At 36.7% G+C, this 19,124-nt stretch overlaps 1 protein-coding gene across 3 annotated transcripts in view; it reads right to left on the bottom strand.

The window, feature by feature from the left end:
- The window catches only part of mctp1b (multiple C2 domains, transmembrane 1b), an 84,439-nt gene that overhangs the window by 40,075 nt on the left and 25,240 nt on the right, over window positions 1–19,124 (bottom strand). The window contains exons 5-11 of one of the 3 annotated variants that reach the window (XM_056466418.1): window positions 18,714–18,837; window positions 13,522–13,569; window positions 10,861–11,043; window positions 7,645–7,775; window positions 6,882–7,068; window positions 1,898–1,991; window positions 484–586 (exon numbers count right to left, since the gene is read on the bottom strand). In XM_056466418.1, coding sequence (XP_056322393.1) covers window positions 484–586; window positions 1,898–1,991; window positions 6,882–7,068; window positions 7,645–7,775; window positions 10,861–11,043; window positions 13,522–13,569; window positions 18,714–18,837 — 870 coding nt within the window. The remainder of the gene's footprint in view (window positions 1–483; window positions 587–1,897; window positions 1,992–6,881; window positions 7,069–7,644; window positions 7,776–10,860; window positions 11,044–13,521; window positions 13,570–18,713; window positions 18,838–19,124) is intronic. The other 2 variants (XM_056466421.1, XM_056466420.1) reach the window with 2 other exon arrangements.

Below are 19,124 nucleotides of genomic sequence, written 5' to 3' on the forward strand. Positions count from 1 at the left end.
GACTGTGTGATTATAACAAATACAATTAACTCATTTTTTACCATTAGAGGCTGGATATATTCACACACTGCTGACACACAACTGGGTTTAAACCACTTATACAAGTGATTTTTGCATAATAGGTGCCCTTTAAAGTCTACTTCAATTAACAGCTGTTATTTCACTAGCGCACATTGTTATTCTTATGCTGTGTTCACAGCAGATGCGGAACCCGCGTCAAGCACGAGTGATTTACATGTTAAGTTAATGCAAAGACGCGAATAGACATTCTGCGGCGCAATACGCGCGAATTGCGCGGTGCAAATGGTGCGATAAGTGCGAATTGAGCGTTTAGTGCGTATGACGTGCTTAATGCGCGAAACGCTCGATTCAAAAATCTGAACTTCAGCGGACATTCGCGCCGTGTCAACCACTGCTCCCCCTTCACTCTTCCCTTTGGGAACGCCAAAACTGAATATTTAGATATGTGCATAATGAACTCACAAGCTGAACACTTTATTCCACTCGGGGTTCAGGGTCTTGTAGACGGTGTGTGTTTGCAGACGGTCGTTACACAGCTCCGCGATGCAGAACGGGTCGCTCTTTCCTGAAACACAACCGTGCATTCAGAAGACTGAGATATCAATATTGTGAATTTAAATGAAACCTTATGGTCAGGGTTGCCAGGTCAAATCAAAATTCAACTCAAAAAAGGAAGATTAGATATTATTATCTCTAGATATTATTTCTTATACATTATTATTTCAAACTACTTAATTTCACTAAAAGTCACCTTGGTAAATTGTAGAGTTGAATTCTCAACATCAAAAGTGGACAGAGCAGAGATCAACACACCATAATGCAATTCACAACTGTGAACACTTGTGAATCACTAAAGACGGAAACTGTTTATTAACAGATATTTTTTACAGCGTATTTCTAAAGATGTTCCCTGACCAAACTCTTATTTTAATATATATAAAACAGTTAAAATATTATTGTCTATATTCACTGAGAAATGGATCAAAATATACATTTTTAAAAGAGTGTTACTCATTTATGCTGAGCTGTATATCCAGTTGAAGTCAGAATTATTAGCTCCCCTGTTTATTTTCTCCCCAATTTCTGTTTAAAGAGGAGAAGACCTTTTCAGCACATTCCTAATCATAATAGTTTTAATAACTCATCTCTAATAACTGATTTATTTTCTCTTTGCCATGATGACAGTAAATAATATTAGACTAGATATTCTTCAAGACACTTCTATACAGCTTAAAGTGACATTTAAAGGCTTAACTAGGTTAATTAGGTTAACTAGGCAGGTTAGGGTAATTAGGCAAGTCATTGTATAACAGTGGTTTGTTCTAGAGAGAATCCAAAACTAATATAGCTTAAAGGGGCTAATAATATTGACCTTAAAATGGCTTTAAAACAACTAAAAACTGCTTTTATTCTAGCCGAAATAAAACAAATCAGACTTTCTCCAGAAGAAAAAATATTATCAGATATACTGTGAAAATTTCCTGCATCTGTTCAACATCATTTGGGAAACATTTGATAAGGAAAATTCACAGGAGGGCGAATCATTTTTACTTCAACTGCATGTATATGTTATTTATTGGTGAATCTTCCGTAATACCAGCCTGATCTCACGAGAAAACGTAAGTATTTTACGTTTTGTCAGTTTAGTGGCTAATTCGTATGAATTTGTACGAGTTCAGTCGTACGAAATTGTACGATTTTAAAAAGGTGTGGCACCTAACCCCACCCCTAAACCCAACCGTCATTGGGGGATGAGCAAATCGTACGAAAATGTACGAATTAGATCGTACAAATTCATACGAATTAGCCACTAAATCAAAATGTTACGAATTGCCGTGAGATTGTGTTGGTAATACAGGAAGTGCCATGTTTGTACCTGTGACATCAGCAGCCATCAGCCCCTCGGCCCGCAGGATCTTCACCTGCAAAATCCCCACATCTTTCAGATTAAAGAAGGACCTGAGCGGGCTCTGAAAAGCAACAAAAACACACCTGAGAGGCTGAAATGATCTTTTTATTGATCAGTTATTTCATCAAGGCATTAAATACAATAGAAATAGACACTTGTTTATATTTGTAGCCTAAAATCACTGATTTTGTGACGTCTTTTTCAGAACTTATGGCATTATTTGCTTAGATTCTTGTATTTTGCTGTGAAATCACACTACAATTATTTTGTTGATCATTAATTTAAATTAGTCAATAAAAACACTAGAAATTCAATTCCTGAAGGATTTAGCAGAGACTTTTTATATTCATAGCCTAAAACGAAAGGAATTTCTGACGTCTTTTTCAAAACTTTTTTATATTTGTAGCATAAAATGACATCTTTTCTCAAAACGTGTCATTATTTTCCTTCAGTTCTTGTGTTTTGCTGTTAAAATACACAAAAATTGTGTCAATAATTTATCAATATGTCATTTATTTAATAAATACAATAAAAATTCAGTCTTTTTCAAAACTTCTGGCATTATTTTGCTATAGTTCTTGTGCTTTGTCATGAAAATACACTGAAATGGCATGCAAAATTAACTTTGTTGATCATTAATTTAAATAAGTCAATAAATACAATAGAAATTCAGTCCCTCCAGGATTTCGCTGACATTTTCTTTTACATTTATAGCCCAGAACGATGCACTTTTCAAAGCTTATGGCGTTATTTTGCTTAAATTCTTGTTTTTTTGCTGTTAAAATACACAAAAATTGTGTCAATATTTTTTTTATGTTTCATTTATTTAATAAAGACAATAAATAAAACAGAAATTCAGTCTTTAGCAGACACTTTTTTTATATCTGTAGCATAAAATGACATCTTTTCTCAAAACGTATGACAATATTTTGCTTCAGTTCTTGTGTTTTGCTGTTAAAAGACACAAAAATAGTGTCAATATTTTCTTTTATTGTCATTTATTTAATATAATAGAAGTTCAGTCTTTAGCAGACACTTTTTAAAATATATTTGTAGCCTAAAGTGATGTCTTTTCTCAAAACTTATGCCATTATTTTGCTTCAATAGTTGTGTTTTCCAGTTAAAATACACAAAAATACCGTCAATATTTTCTTTTGTTTTTCCTTTATTTGAATAAGTTAATAAATATAATAAAAATTCAGTCTTTAGCAGACTCTTTTTTTATATTTGTAGCCTAAAATGACATCTTTTCTCAAAACGTATGTCATTATTTTCCTTCAGTTCTTGTGTTTTGCTGTTAAAATACACAAAAATAGTGTAAATGTTTTCTTTTGTTTGTCATTTATTTAAATAAGTCAATAAATGAAATACAAACTCAGCTTCTCCAGGATTTAGCAGACACTTTCTTTTACATTTGTAGCCCAAAATGACTGATTTTGTGACGCCTTTTTCAAAACTTCTGACATTATTTTGTTTCAGTACTTGTGTTTTGCTGTGAAAGTATCCAAAAACAGTGTGCAAAAATGTATTTTGTTGATCATTTATTAAAATAAGTCAACAAATGCAATAAAAAAATGTAAAATTATGAATCATTATTATTATTCAGTCACTCCATTTTTATTTGTAGCCTAAAATGACTGATTTTTGTGACGTCTTTTTCAACAATTCTGGCATTATTTTGTGTTTTGCTGTTAAAAGACACAAAAATAGTGTCAATATTTTCTTTTGTTTGTCATTTATTTAATACAATAGAAATTAAGTCTTTAGCAGACACTTTTTTAATATATTTGTAGCCTAAAGTGATGTCTTTTCTCAAAACTTATGCCATTATTTTGCTTCAATTTTAGTATTTTCCTGTTAACATACACAAAAATACAGTCAATATTTTCTTTTGTTTTTCCTTTATTTGAATAAGTCAATAAATATAATAAAAATTCAGTCTTTAGCAGACACTTTTTTTTTATATCTGTAGCCTAAAATGACATCTTTTCTCAAAACTTGTGCAATTATTGTGCTTTAATACTTGTGTTTTCCTGTTAAAATACACACAAAATAGTGTCATATACAGTATATTCTTTTGTTTGTCAATTATTTAATAAAGTCAATAAATACAATAGAAATTTAGTCACTTCAGGACAGTTTCTTATATATTTGTAGCCTAAAATGACTTTTTATAGCCCAAAATTATGTCTTTTTCAAAACTTATGGCATTATTTTGCTTCAATTCTTGTGTTTTCCTGTTAAAATGCACAAAAATAGTGTAAATGTTTTCTTTTGTTTGTCATTTATTTAACAAAGACAATAAATACATAGAAAAGAAAGATCTCCAAAGATGCCTTGTAATGCCAGTGTTTTTAAAATAGCAAATGCTTATAGTCAAAAACTTAATTTAATTATTTAGCTTGACATGTTTACTCCTTTAAAATATTAGAAATGTGTTTTAAAATCAAATATATTGTGTTCAATGGGGGGAAAAGTTGTTGTTTTTACCCAGACATTTAAAAGGAACACATTTTATAGCAGTAATCACAATACAGTGATATATTTAGCCAATTTCATACAGTCAGAATCTTATACCGGCCCATATGCCTGCATCCATACGTTTCTGACAGCTCTATTTTGCCTCTAACTTTCTCTAATCCGCTGTCAGAGTCCGCCAGCAGTTTTGTGTCCACGTCAAAGCCATTGAGACGCCAAATCTGAGCCGCCACGCTGGATTATCTGCTGCCTCTCACCAACACGTCTTCATTATGCACAGTCTGCGCTGGTGGTGGGCTTCTGTTAGCGTTTCAGGACAAAGACTCGCAGTGAATGGAGAGAAATGTGCCTTTTGTGAGAGTTACTGCAGGGCTGACCAGTTATATGCACTGGACGGTGATCAGCTTACGCCCCCTACTGGTCATTGAAGCGTACTGCAGGACTGAGCACCACTAGTTTTGGTTTTTTTTGGAGCATTTTATTAAATAATATGTTTAGAATATGGTTGTTTTACAGAATTTCTCTTTTTTACATTCAGCTTGTTCATCTTTTATAAAAAGAAATGATTTTTACGAAGACAGTACTGTTATACAGAGATTACAATCGTTAAACATAAGCAAAGAAACTCTAATTCTGGTTGAATTTGTAAAGATGTAAATAAACAGCAGAAGTAATAAGGAAACTATAAGTTAAGAATCGCTTTAGTGATAAGAGAAGTCGCATTTCAGCTTAAGTTGGAGAAAACAAGGCATGCTTTCAGAGGGTTTGGCAACCTTTTTTAACTCTTGTGAAGGAAATGGATGCACACAACATGACAACATGAGAGAAAAGGAACTTGTGTCATACTTTCATGTCATGTTTTAATCTTTTAGTTTCTCTATGGACATTTAATAACACTCACCGGCCACTTTATTAGGTACACCTGTCCAACTGCTCGTTAACGCACATTTCTAATCAGCCAATCACATGGCAGCAACTCAATGTATTTAGGCATGTAGACATGGTCAAGACGATCTGCTGCAGTTCAAACTGAGCATCAGAATGGGGAAGAAAGGGGATTTAAGTGACTTTGAATGTGGCATGGTTGTTGGTGCCAGACGGGCTGCTCTAAATATTTCAGAAACTGCTGATCTACTGGGATTTTCACGCACAACCATCTCTAGGGTTTACAGAGAATGGTCCGACAAAGAGGAAATATCCAGTGAGCGGCAGTTCTGTGGGTGCAAATGCCTTGTTGATGTCAGAGGTCAGAGGAGAATGGCCAGACTGGTTCCAGCTGATAGAAAGGCAACAGTAAGTCAAATAAGCACTCGTTACAACCGAGGTCTGCAGAAGAGCATCTCTGAACACACAACACGTCCAACCTTGAGGCGGATGGGCTACAGCAGCAGAAGACCACACCGGGTGCCGCTCCTGTCAGCTAAGAACAGGAAACTGAGGCTACAATTCACACAGACTCACCAAAACTGGACAATAGGAGATTGGAGAAACGTTGCCTGGTCTGATGAGTCTCCATTTCTGCTGACACATCCGGATGCTCGGCTCAGAATTTGGCCTCAACAACATGAAAGCATGGATCCATCCTGCCTTGTATCAGCAGTTCAGGCTGGTGGTGGTGGTGTAATGGTGTGGGGGAGATTTTCTTGGCACACTTTGGGTCCATTAGTACCAACTGAGCATCGTGTCAACACCACAGTCTACCTGAGTATTGTTGCTGACCATGTCCATCCCTTTATGAGCACAGTGTCTCCATCTTCTGATGGCTACTTCCAGCAGGATAACGCACCATGTCATAAAGCACGAAATCATCTCAGACTGGTTTCTTGAACATGACAATGAGTTCACTGAGCTCAAATGGCCTCCACAGTCACCAGCTCTCAATCCAATAGAGCACCTTTGGGATGTGGTGGAACGGGAGATTGGCATCATGAATGTGCAGCCGACAAATCTGCAGCAACTGTGTGATGCTATCATGTCAATATGGAGCAAAATCTCTGAGGAATATTTCCAGTACCTTGTTGAATCTTTGCCACAAAGGATTAAGGCACTTCTGAAGGCAAAAGGGGTCCAACCCAGTACTAGTAAGGTGTACCTAATAAAGTGGCCGATGAGAGTATATCGTTAGGATGGAAGGGCATCTGCTGCGTAAAACATATGCTGCATAAGTTGGCGGTTCATTCCACTGTGGTGACCCCTGATGAATAAGGGACTAAGCTGAAGGAAAATGAATGAATGTTTTTAGCTCAAAGAAGAATCGTTTTGAAAACCTCGGATCAGTCCCTATAAAGATTCCCGCCCCTACTCATCACACCCAACACATGTTTTAATTCACCTCTAATCATTTTCAATTAAGGAGGCATTCAGTGATTCAACAAGAAGAGGCAATACACACAACAAGTGCTAATTATACAACGGTTTTCACGTAAAATGAACACAAAACAAAGCACAAAAGCCGCCATTTTTCAGTACTCACGTATCTCCTGCTGATGTGCTGCCGCTGGTCTGGGTCGTCCAGCAGGTTTACCGACAGGTCAGAGATAGAGACGGTGGCTGTAGCAGTGAGCGTCACCAGAAGCACCAGCGTGCCCTTGTCCTCCTCCAGATGCAGATCCAGCTTGTGGGTCTTCTCTCGACTCAGCTTCCACAGCTCCAGCTCACACCTCAAATATGTCAAGTCAAAAAGTTAGTACCAGGGCTGGATGATATGGGAAAACACTGACATTGTGATCATTTGTATTTCAGCAATATACATAATGATTCGCCCTACTCTGAATATTTCCCAAATGATGTTGAACAAATTCAGGAAATTTTCACAGTATTTCCTATAATATTTTTTCTTCTAGAGAAAGTCTTATTTGCTTTATTTCAGCTAGAATAAAAACAGTTTTTAATAGTTTTAAAGCCATTTTAAGGTCAATATTATTAGCCCCCTTAAGTAATTATACAATGACTTGCCTAATTACCCTAACTTTACCCTAATTAACCTAGTTAAGCCTTTAAATGTCACTTTAAGCTGAATGCTAGAGTAGAATATCTAGTCTAATATTATGTGCTGTGATCATGGCAAAAATAAAAAAGAAATCAGTTATTAGAGTTGAGTTATTAAAGCTATGATGAAAAATCTTCTCTCCGTTAATCAGAAATTGGGAAAAATCGAATAAATCTGACTTTAACTGAATATTCACACTGATAATGTGAATAAATGAATAAGATGAAGAGATGTTAATCAGACTCACTGGCCGATGAAGTCGTCTCTCCGTCCGATGTCTTTATCCCAGACAGAAATCTCCAGAATTCCTCCCTCCTCGTCGTATAGATGCAGGTCGAACTGCTCCCTCCACTGCGGGTTCAGGGTTTTGGGAATTGTCTGTTTAGACGAGAGTTACTGGGTTATTATGTTCTGTTTTAACTGTTACTGAATTTTTATGCTCTCTGTTTTAAATTAATTAATGTTTATTTATTATTCATGATTAATTTTATTGATTTATTGATTGATTGATTGATTGATTGATTAAGTACGTAAATATATTTATTATTTTTATTATTTATATAAATAATAAAATAGATAAAATAAGGTAAATTAATAGATATTATTTTAAATATTAACAAATATATTGAATCAATAAATAAAGCTAAAGTCATCCTTATTGCTGAATTTATATGTACATAAATTCAATAGCAATTTTAAATAATAAATCAAGAGAAACTGAGAATTTCCAAGTAGTATCTTTATTTTTCTCTGTAGCTGTATTAAATAGTGAACATTTTATTTATTTATTTGTTTTATTTAATTTCAAAGTTCAAAATGTACAATATACTTTGCTATTGTACACTGTTGTTTTTTATTTAGGTGAACAGTTAAACCGTGCGCTTTAATCTACTGAAGAAAAAGAAATGTTTCAGTAATCGTCAATCGGAGCATCTGCTTCTGCGATTGGATTGGCTCCTTATCTGAGGATATCTTCAGCCTCAATATTCTTAATCATGTCCTTTTTCCTGTTGTTAGTTTGCTATGAGGCATTGATGCTCAAAAAGAAAACCCCTCCCTCACTCAATTTTCTGTTTCAGTTGTAAGCACATGAACACACTGAAATAAAAGTCTCAGCAACTTCCAGTTCACGTGGATTTTAAATTAGTGTAAGTACTTTTGACACTAATGGTGCTCCATATCTACCCGGATCAAAAGTGACCAGATAATGTAATAATGTATTTATTCAATGTTTTTTTTTATACCTCTTTGGGTTTTTAAAGTTTACTCATGCACAAAAATCCCGTCCCCTGCTCAATATTCAGAAGCAAATCAACATATTAAAATAAAAGTCTCAGCTAAATCAGTTTCACGCAGATAATTATAAATTAGTAATAGTAGTATAGTAGTAGATAATTTAAATTAATAGTAGTAGATCATTTAAATTAGTATTAGTATTTTTGACACTAATGGAGCTATATGTCTACCCAGATAAAAAAATGACCAGATAATGTAATAATGTATTTTTTAAAATGTTTTTTTTTTTACCTCTTTGTGGTTTTTAAAGCTTACTGATGCACAAAAAAGCTCCGCCCTTACTCAATATCCCCAAGCAAATCAATATATTGAAATAAAAGGCCCAGATACTTCTGGTTCACGCAGATTTTAAATTATTAGTAGTATTTTTGACACTAATGGTGCTCCATATCTACCTGGATCAAAAATGACCAGATAATGTAATAATGTATTTTTTTATAGTTTTTTTTTTATACCTCTTTGTGGTTTTAAAGGTTACTGATGCACAAAAAAGCGTTGCCCCCTTCTCAACATTCCAAAGCAAATCAACATATTAAAATAAAAGTCTCAGCAAAATTAGTTTCACAGAGATTTTAAATTAATATGTGTATTTTTGACACTAATGGTGCTCCATAACTACCCGGGTCAAAAGTGACCAGATAATGTAATAATGTATTTTTTTAATTGTTTTTTTTTATCTTCTTTGTGGTTTTTAAAGCTTACTGATGCACAAAACGCCCTGCCCCTACTCAATATCACCAAGCAAATCAACATATTAAAATAAAAGTCTCAGCAAAATCAGTTTCTCGTAGATTTTAAATTAGTAAGAGTATTTTTGACACTAATGGTGCTCCATATCTACCCGGGTCAAAAGTGACCAGATAATGTAATAATGTATTTTTTTATAGTTTTTTTTTTACCTCTTTGTGGTTTTTAAAGTTTACTCATGCACAAAAAAGCGTTGCCCCCTACTCAACATTCCAAAGCAAATCAACATATTAAAATAAAAGTCTCAGCAAAATCAGTTTCACACAGATTTTAAATTAGTATTAGTATATTTGACACTAATGGTGCTCCATAACTACCCGGGTCAAAAGTGACCAGATAATCTAATAATGTATTTTTTTAATTGTTTTTTTTTAATCTCTTTGAGATTTTTAAAGCTTACAGATGCACAAAAAAGCGTTGCCCCCTACTCAACATTCCGAAGCAAATCAACATATTAAAATAAAAGTCTCAGCAAAATCAGGTTCACGCAGATTTTAAATTCGTGTTAGTACTTTTGACACTAATGGTGCTCCATATCTACCCGGATCAAAAATGACCAGATAAACTGATAATGTTTTTTTTTTTTTTTTTTTTTTTTTTTTACCTCTTTGAGGTTTTTAAAGTTTACTGATGCACAAAACGCCCTACCCCTACTCAATATCCCCAAGCAAATCAACATATTAAAATGAAAGTCTCAGCTAAATCAGTATAATGCATTTTAAAATAGTATTTCTTTTTGACACTAATGGTGCTCCATATCTGTCCGGGTCAAAAGTGACCAGATAATGTAATAATGTTTTTTTTTTTATATATTTTTTTTAATCTCTTTGAGAATTTTAAAGGTTACTGATGCACAAAACGCCCTGCCGCTACTCAATATCCCAAAGCAAATCAACCTATTGAAATAAAAGTCTCAGCAAAATCAGGTTCACGCAGATTTTAAACTAGTATGAGTATTTTTGACACTAATGGCACTCCATATCTACGCGGATCAAAAGTGACCAGATAATGTAATAATGTATTTTTTAAATGTTTTTTTTTTTATCTCTTTGAGAATTTTAAAGCTTACTGATGCACAAAATGCCCTGCCCCTACTCAATATCCCCAAGCAAATCAACATATTAAAATGAAAGGCCCAGCAACTTCTGGTTCACGCAGATTTTAAATTATTAGTAGTATTTTTGACACTAATGGTGCTCCATATCCACCCGGGTCAAAAATGACAAGATATTTTAATAGTGTATATTTTTAATGGTTCTTTATCTCTTTGAGGATTTTAAAGCTTGCTGGTGCGCTAAAAGAAAGCCCCGCCCCCTACTCAATATTCAGTTTCTGTTGTAAGCACATCAACATACTAAAATAAAAGTCTCAGCAACTTCCGGTTCATGCAGACTTAAAATTGCAATATTCAACGCCTCACCTTGCTCTTGTACTTTTCAGGGCCCAGTTTAAACTTGACATAAGGGTCGCTGAAGCCATTCTGGTCCATCGCGATGAGATTTCGTCCCTCGATGAGTCTGATGCTCACTATACCCTTCCACATGTGAGGCTTTCTGTGCAGATCTGACAGACGGGGACTCTGCTGCTGCATCTGCTGCTGCTGCTTCAGTCCAAAACAGCACAAAACATTCAACATCTCAACAACTAACGTACATTACAGCAGCTTTAAAGGGATAGTTCACTCGAAAATTGATGTTAAAGGCACGGTATGTAAATTTGGCCACTAGAGGGAGCGTATTCAAAACAAACAAAGGTTTGACAAAACAAACAAAGGTCATATACACCTTTGAATCATAAGATAATTTGGGTGAACTAACCCTTCAACAGCACAGTTTCCTTTTTGAGTGAACTATCCCTTTAAGACTAATGCTCTCAATAATGTAATGACTCCTCAATGGGCGCAGGATTGAAAGGGTGCTCAATGCCTTCACAAACACTATGAATGATAATACTGAGTAATGGCTGGGTCACCAGAAGCATGAAATGCAAATGTCTACAGAAAGCCTTGTCCCGTCACCCTGAGGCGTCTAATAGAGCCGTACGCGGATAAAACTCTCCATCCTCTGAACAGACTGCTGCACTTCTGACCCCTATGATGATATTTGGTACTGACCGATTTCCCTTTAAAGTCATTATGCAAAATATGAATCTCTAACAGAGCAGTGGCCAGATTTAAATACAGCTTGTGTCATAGTGAATACTCATTTGGTGCTACTGAAACGCTTTCTAATGTAAAACCACGAACACCGGTAATATGTTATAATTATACACTTACCGGCCACTTTATTAGGTACACCTTACTAGTACCGGGTTGGACCCTTTTTGCCTTCAGAACTGCCTTAATCCTTCGTGGCAGAGATTCAATGAGCTCTGGTGACTGTGGAGGTCATTTGAGTACAGTGAACTCATTGTCATGTTCAAGAAACCAGTCTGAGATGATTCACGCTTTATGACATGGTGCGTTATCCTGCTGGAAGTAGCCATCAGAAGATGGAGACACTGTGGTCATAAAGGGATGGACATGGTCAGCAACAATACTCAGGTAGGCTGTGGCGTTGACACGAGGCTCAATTGGTACTAATGGACCCAAAGTGTGCAAGAAAATATCCCCCACACCATTACACCACCACCACCAGCCTGAACCGCTGATACAAGGCAGGATGGATCCATGCTTTCATGGTGTTGAGGCCAAATTCTGACCCGACAATCCGAATGTGGCAGCAGAAATGGAGACTCATCAGACCAGGCAACGTTTCTCCAATCTTCTATTGTCCAGTTTTGGTGAGCCTGTGTGAATTGTAGCCTCAGTTTCCTGTTCTTAGCTGACAGGAGCGGCACCCGGTGTGGTCTTCTGCTGCTGTAGCCCATCCGCCTCAAGGTTGGACGTGTTGTGTGTTCAGAGATGCTCTTCTGCAGACCTCGGTTGTAACGAGTGCTTATTTGAGTTACTGTTGCCTTTCTATCAGCTGGAACCAGTCTGGCCATTCTCCTCTGACCTCTGGCATCAACAAGGCATTTACTTCCACAGAACTGCCGCTCACTGGATATTTCCTCTATCATTCTCTGTAAACCCTAGAGATGGTTGTGCGTGAAAATCCCAGTAGATCAGCAGTTTCTGAAATACTCAGAGCAGTTCGTCTGGCACCAACAACCATGCCACGTTCAGAGTCACTTAAATCCCTTGACCAGATCGTCTTGACCATGTCCACATGCCTAAATGGAGTGAGCTGCTGCCATGTGATTGGCGTTACAAAGCAATTGGACAGCTGTGCCTAATAAAGTGGCCGGTGAGTGTATGTTATTGTAGTTCCCTGTAGAAAATGTGAATTTAAAAGAGAGACCTGTGAGGGGTGAACTCATACTGTATATGCTCAGCAATGTAAGTTTTCAAGTGTTCACATACGGCACATATATAAAATTATAGCTAATATATTTGAACATGTGTATGTGTGTACATATTTGTAATTTCAATGGTTTAAAAAGTAGATTTATTCATTTTTTTTGGCTTAGTCCCTTTATTAATCCAGGGGTCGCCACAGCGGAATGAACCACCAATTTATCCAGCACATGTTTTACCCAGCGGATGCCCTTCCAGCCGCAACTCATCGCTGGGAAACATCCACTACGGATAATTTAGCATTCCCAATTCGCCTGTACCGCATGTCTTTGGACTGTGCGGGAAACCAGAGCACCCGGAGGACACCCACGCGTACGCAGGGAGAACATGCAAACTCCACACAGAAACGCCAACAGACCCAGCCGAGGCTCGAACCAGCAACCTTCTTGCTTGCTACCTACTGCGCCACTGCGTCGCCTAAAAAGTAGATATGTAAACAAATATTTTTGAAAAACATGTTGCATACTGTGTATGACGATGTGAAATCCAATTATGAACATGTATGTAATTAGCATATAATCCGATATATCTGCTTTCTAAGTATATAAATCTTCCACTGCTCTTTAAGGAGAACTCTTAGTGTTAATATAAAATGTTTTATGAGTACGAGCCCTGTTTAGTAAATCTGTGTGGTGTGAAATGTCCGCAGCAGTCAGTCAGAGGATTTCTCAAGCGCTCTCTTACTTGTTTTACCGTACTGCATCGCTTCCAGCTTCTCCTCAGTAGCACAGTCTACAAAAACAACACAGCAGGTCAATCGTGTTACTGCATAACTGGAAGCAGGAACCTGCTGAGTTACTAATATTGCACAGTATTATGTATAGTGTCTTAGGTTATGTGTATAGTCAACTATTAATAGTATGTGTTAAATATAAAGCATGCCATCACATATTGTATTAATGTTCAATATCACAGAGCTCTAGTTTATATTTGTCTGTATTTATGTCCTGGTCCTGCAACTCAGTTCTTTCCACTGTAAGTGCACACATGTAGCAGAATGACAGTAATGCTCGTCTTGACTTCATTTTATACTGTACAAAAGTCTCCGAATGCGACGTGTCTGTGAACGTTTGCATCTGTTGCAGAAACACCATGTGAATTCTGATGTTTTCCCCAGCAGTCTGCACAGTGGAGCAGCTTTCTAATGTCTAATTCAGAGTCTTTCCATGCATTATGCAGAAAGCACAAACGTCCCATCATCCCGGTGCAGTGTCTCTCGCTGAGCGTTTCAGACGAGCTTACCGTACTACTTCTCCAATGTGATCTCATTTGCATGTGTTTTGCATAATGTGTGGTTTTACCGATCATACATTTACCTAAAGGGGTAGTTCACACAGAAAGTTCTCACACTCAAGTGATTCTGTTGAACATAACATTTTGAAGAAAGCTGAAAAAAGGCAGCCGCTGGCATCCCTAGTAGGCACTAATATACTATGGAAGTCAATGGCTGTTTTCTCGATCATACCTTTGTATATTTGTTTTGTGCAGAGGAAAGAGACAAGAACGATGAGTAGATGATGGTAGAAGTTAAATTTTTGGGTGAACTGTCCCTTTAAGGATGCTGCATTTAAGTTTTTGACTCTTCTGTAGCATTAAAATACTATATTATGTGTGTCGATATTGAAGGGAACATACTGAACATACTGAACATACTTGTTTATCTGAAAAACCATGCTAAAGTCAGTTATTGTGCTTTGAGAATGTTCAATTCAATTCCTCTTTATTTGTATAGCGCTTTTACAATGTAGATTGTGTCAAAGCAGCTTCACATAAAAGGTCACAGTAAATTGAAACAGTTTAGTTCAGTTTGTAGTGTTTAAGTCCAGTTCAGTTTAGCTCAGTTGAGTGTGGTTTAATAATCACTACTGAGAGTCCAAACACTGAAGAGCAATCCAAACACTGAAGAGCAATGTGCGTTCTGTGTCAGAATATCTTTGTTTTGGCCTCTATAACCAGCCCACTGCCAGTTTAGCCAATTATATTTCAGCACTCCGGGTTGCCTTGGTGGAAAACTGTATTTCATTCCAGTCTTGAAGCTCTCAATGTATGCAGACACTAGGGTTCGGCGATCTCGACCAATTTGGCATCGTACGATGTCTAATGTGAAACACCGAGATGGACGATGGCATCGTCATCATAGGGCAGGGGTCGGGAACCTTTTTTCAGCAAAGAGCCATTTCTGATTTGTTTTAGCAAATGTAGTTTAATAAAGAGCCATTTGGATGTGTATATATATCTCAAAATGCCTTTTTAAAAATGCATTTGCTACTGTATTACTATAAATTACAAACAATTGTTATAGTATTACTACTAATACTATGTTATTATTTGTATTATAATATATTACAATAAATAATTCAGGTTTAAACAAAACCGTAATTTATGTCCATGTACAACTCAAAAATAAACAAATATGAAGCATCACGTGCTGAGCAAGTCCATGAATGAAGAAAGAACGATTTATGGTATTTTTATTTTCGCCGACACCACTCATGAATGTTATTTGAATTTAAGGTACCATAGAAAGGTAAGTTGTTTGCCCTTTATTGGTGTCGCAATTCAAGTTTATCCATGTTGCCACAAACGCACATTGGTCGAAATGTCCTTTCATTGTTAACTGATATCTTATTCATTGTGCTGTATAAAATTACAATTTAATAGGGGATTGTAATTGTATTTTCGATAGGAAACTGATTTTTAGTGATGGTTCTAGTTGTTTAAACGGTAAAATAATATTGAAGGAAGACAGCTGGAGAGCCATATATTTTTGGTCAGAGCCACATGTGGCTCGAGAGCCATAGGTTCCCTACCACTGTCATAGGGGGTGGTGAATAAATCTTTTATGAATAATAAATTAATTCATAATGAATTATTTATTTGTAGCCTAACATTACCATAACCAAATCATTAATAAATAAATAAAGAGAAGTTACACACAAATGACCACCTGTCAATCACTTTTTCCGCAGGACTCTGGCATGAATAGGCAGAGTGATCTGTGTCGTTATAATGGCGTCCACCAGCTTGGTTGGTAAACAAGGTGCACAACTAACAGGAACCAACAAACAGTATCTGAGGTTTACGCTAAAGTACAAGCGTGAAAGATTGAAGCAGTGTACTGACGCTGTGGCACATTACCTGATAGATTCAAAAGTCAGAAGAGTCATTAGATAGAGACAAGATGAATTAAATATCAACAGTAACAACTATAGTGAGACGCCATCCAGCGACATCCTTGATAAACTGTCCGACGTGCACTGCTCTCAGGGGTTTTGTGCTCAAAGCACCCACTGACTGCCTGGAGCTCAGACGAGCGCATGACAGTGTGTGTGTGTGTGTGGTCACCTGATGTGCGTTTTCAGCGGTATAGTGTGGATGGAGGGCTGTTCAGAAATGCTTAATGAAACGCCAGTGTGGACATGGATTGTTTTCGTTCTAAAACGCCATTTTAAAACTAAGACGTATCAGTGTAAACGGAGCCTGAGTGTGTATTTTTCATGAGTGGGTTTGCGACAGGGGCAGGGCGGAGGATCGCAATGCCGGCTCAGCATCATGATGTCTATCGACCACGGACGATGGCATCGTCTATCGACCCAATCCTAGCAGGCACAGCTGTAAATGTGACCTCTAGAGGGCAGCAGCAGCCTCCTTAATGAGACGCTGATTCAGAGTTATAAAAATCCACATTGAGAAAATCTAAACATTGCAATTATGACCAATGTAAACATTAGCTGAGTGGCTTAAAGTGTAAGGCTGGATCTAGAGGAACACTCGCTCTTACTTGTGATATCAATCTGCATTTGTGTCAAGTATGAGAAACTAGGGCTGGGTGAAAAAAATCCAATATTTTGAATTTGGACTGCAATACCTACATCAACCACTAGGTGTCAATCCAATGTACTGTATCTTTACATTTTCATAAGGTATGTTTCTATCCAGTAATGCAAATTAAGCCATGCCTACATATACACAGGTATTTTTATGAACAGGGTTTTCCCCGTCCACGTGAAAATGCAAAAAGGCACTGTGCTACATGTTTAAGGCTCGCCGAACCAGCAGGTGGCGATAATGATACTTTTATGCTGGGCTCACACCAAACGGGGAATTACGTATTTGCACAAGTAGATTGCGTACAAGTCAATGCAAACGTGAGGCGGATTACCGTCCTGCAGGCGAACAACACAAAAAATTTTATGTGTGAAAGTTTGCCTCATTTGCATTTTCTTGTTTAGTGTGAACTAGTGGTGTAATAAATCACAGATCTCATGGTTTGGATTACATTATTATTTTTTAGTCACGGATCAGACCATTTTTCGGATCAGGAAAAAAAGGGGAGGAGACAAATGTCATTTGCTTTCTATTTATTACAGAAACAGCACTGCAAAACACTTTTGGCTTCAACAAACTAAACTGAAAACCTGTGATTTTATTACAAATAAAATAAGGAAATAATCAGCTGAATAAAAATAAATAGTAATATATTTAGTCCTGTGAAAACTTCACTGTTACTACCACTGTTAAACTAAACTAAACTTAAACTCTAGAAACTTCTATGTTCAGCTGCTTCTTATTTCTGTTATCTTATGTTTGTATATCTTTGTGTGTACATGTGGTATTTTACCTTTTATTTATATATTTGGTGTATAATTATATTTTCCTGATAATGTTTTGCTTGGTGAATTGTATCAGTGTATATATCTATATGATGTATATTTTATTGTCTGGCCTAAGATGAACCTAACAAAGAATAAAAAAAAGATGAATTAAATTGAATACTGTAGCTGATAACGCTAAATGTAGAAATCTAACATTATAATTTGTACAACCCATATTTATTTTTAGTCTTATCTTCAATAAATAATTTAGTTCTTCACTCATAAAACTTCATGTTTCAATGCTAGATGATCATTTCTGAAGAATAGCTAATTGCTGCCACCTACTGGTTAAATAATGTAACTGCGGCCTACAACTTTCATTTTTGAGCTTCGTTAAATGCATATGACGGTGATTTTAATCTTTACCATAAACATCAGTGGTTTTATCTTATCTATTAACTGTTCTCCCAGTGTGTTATTTGACTGTAACTTCATAACTAACTCAAAAGACTAAAGACTAAATCTCTTAGGATTAATAAGCATATGCAAATCTCCATCATTTATAGTTGATGTTGCGTGAGTGTTGAGATCCTGATCTGTTAATGATTAATCGTGCAGCTTAAACTGAATGCATTAATGACGGCTGAACAACTAGTGACAGAAAACACCTTTAATAACCTAAGAAACCCACCACATCCCGAATAACCCAACACAACTTCTTCTGTCATCATTATATTTTACAGGAAAGCCTAAATGCTTTCATACATGTGATTTAAATGACGTGAGAGACGATCTCTCTTTGATTGTTACAAATTTAGCGTTAATCTACAAGTAAAAAAATGTATTAATCTGCAGGTCACGTGTGTTCTGAACTGTGTGTTGTGATCTGTAAGAATCATGGATCAACCGTGATCCGTTACACCCCTAGTGCAGCCACGTTGGCCAATCAGAATGGAGAAAACAGCACACGTCATGAGGCGAAAACTCTTGTAGTGTCCACACGAACACACTGTACCCGGAGTTTTGGAAAATCTTCACAGAGGCCGGAGTTTTCAGGAAGTGTTTTGCCAGTTTCACAGTGTTTTCATGTGGACAAACAGCGAAATTGCATAGAAAAACAGTGCGGTTTTAAAATGACCTGTGTTCGTGTGAACAGAGCCTTTTATTTATGCTCAAAAATGAAATATGACATAAAACATTTGCAAGCAGAGTTTCTCTTTGATAAGCCCAAGAAAACTGAGTAAAATTGAATTGTACAAAAACAACAATATTGAGTCTCACCGCCTGTCTGAGCGCCTCTCTGTCTGCTGGGCTTCTCGGGTAAAGAGTGACCGCCAGCTCCAGAGAGCCCAGGTCCTGATCAGGGCAGTGAGGGTCCTGAAGCTCCAGCCGAACGTCCAGAGGCCTGCGGGGAAAAAACCCCATAAATAAAGGGATAATGTACATGTAGCCGATTGTTCTCACAGAACAAAGCCTGACAGGTTAATCAGCAGCTGTTGTGTAAGACTGAAGCGTTTAATCTGCATTATTACATGGCTGTCTGGATTACTCACTTCTGATTGGTCAGTCACAACATTCTGAAGGTCATTATTCCCAGATAACAACTGCTAAATATGCGCATGCATTGGACTGTTTTAATGTTGATCAGAACATATTAATCTGACACTAAAGCTTGAATTCTCTTTTAATTTG

This window comes from Danio aesculapii, chromosome 10 (genome assembly GCF_903798145.1).
Source record: "Danio aesculapii chromosome 10, fDanAes4.1, whole genome shotgun sequence".
In the NCBI taxonomy this organism is placed as follows: domain Eukaryota; kingdom Metazoa; phylum Chordata; class Actinopteri; order Cypriniformes; family Danionidae; genus Danio; species Danio aesculapii.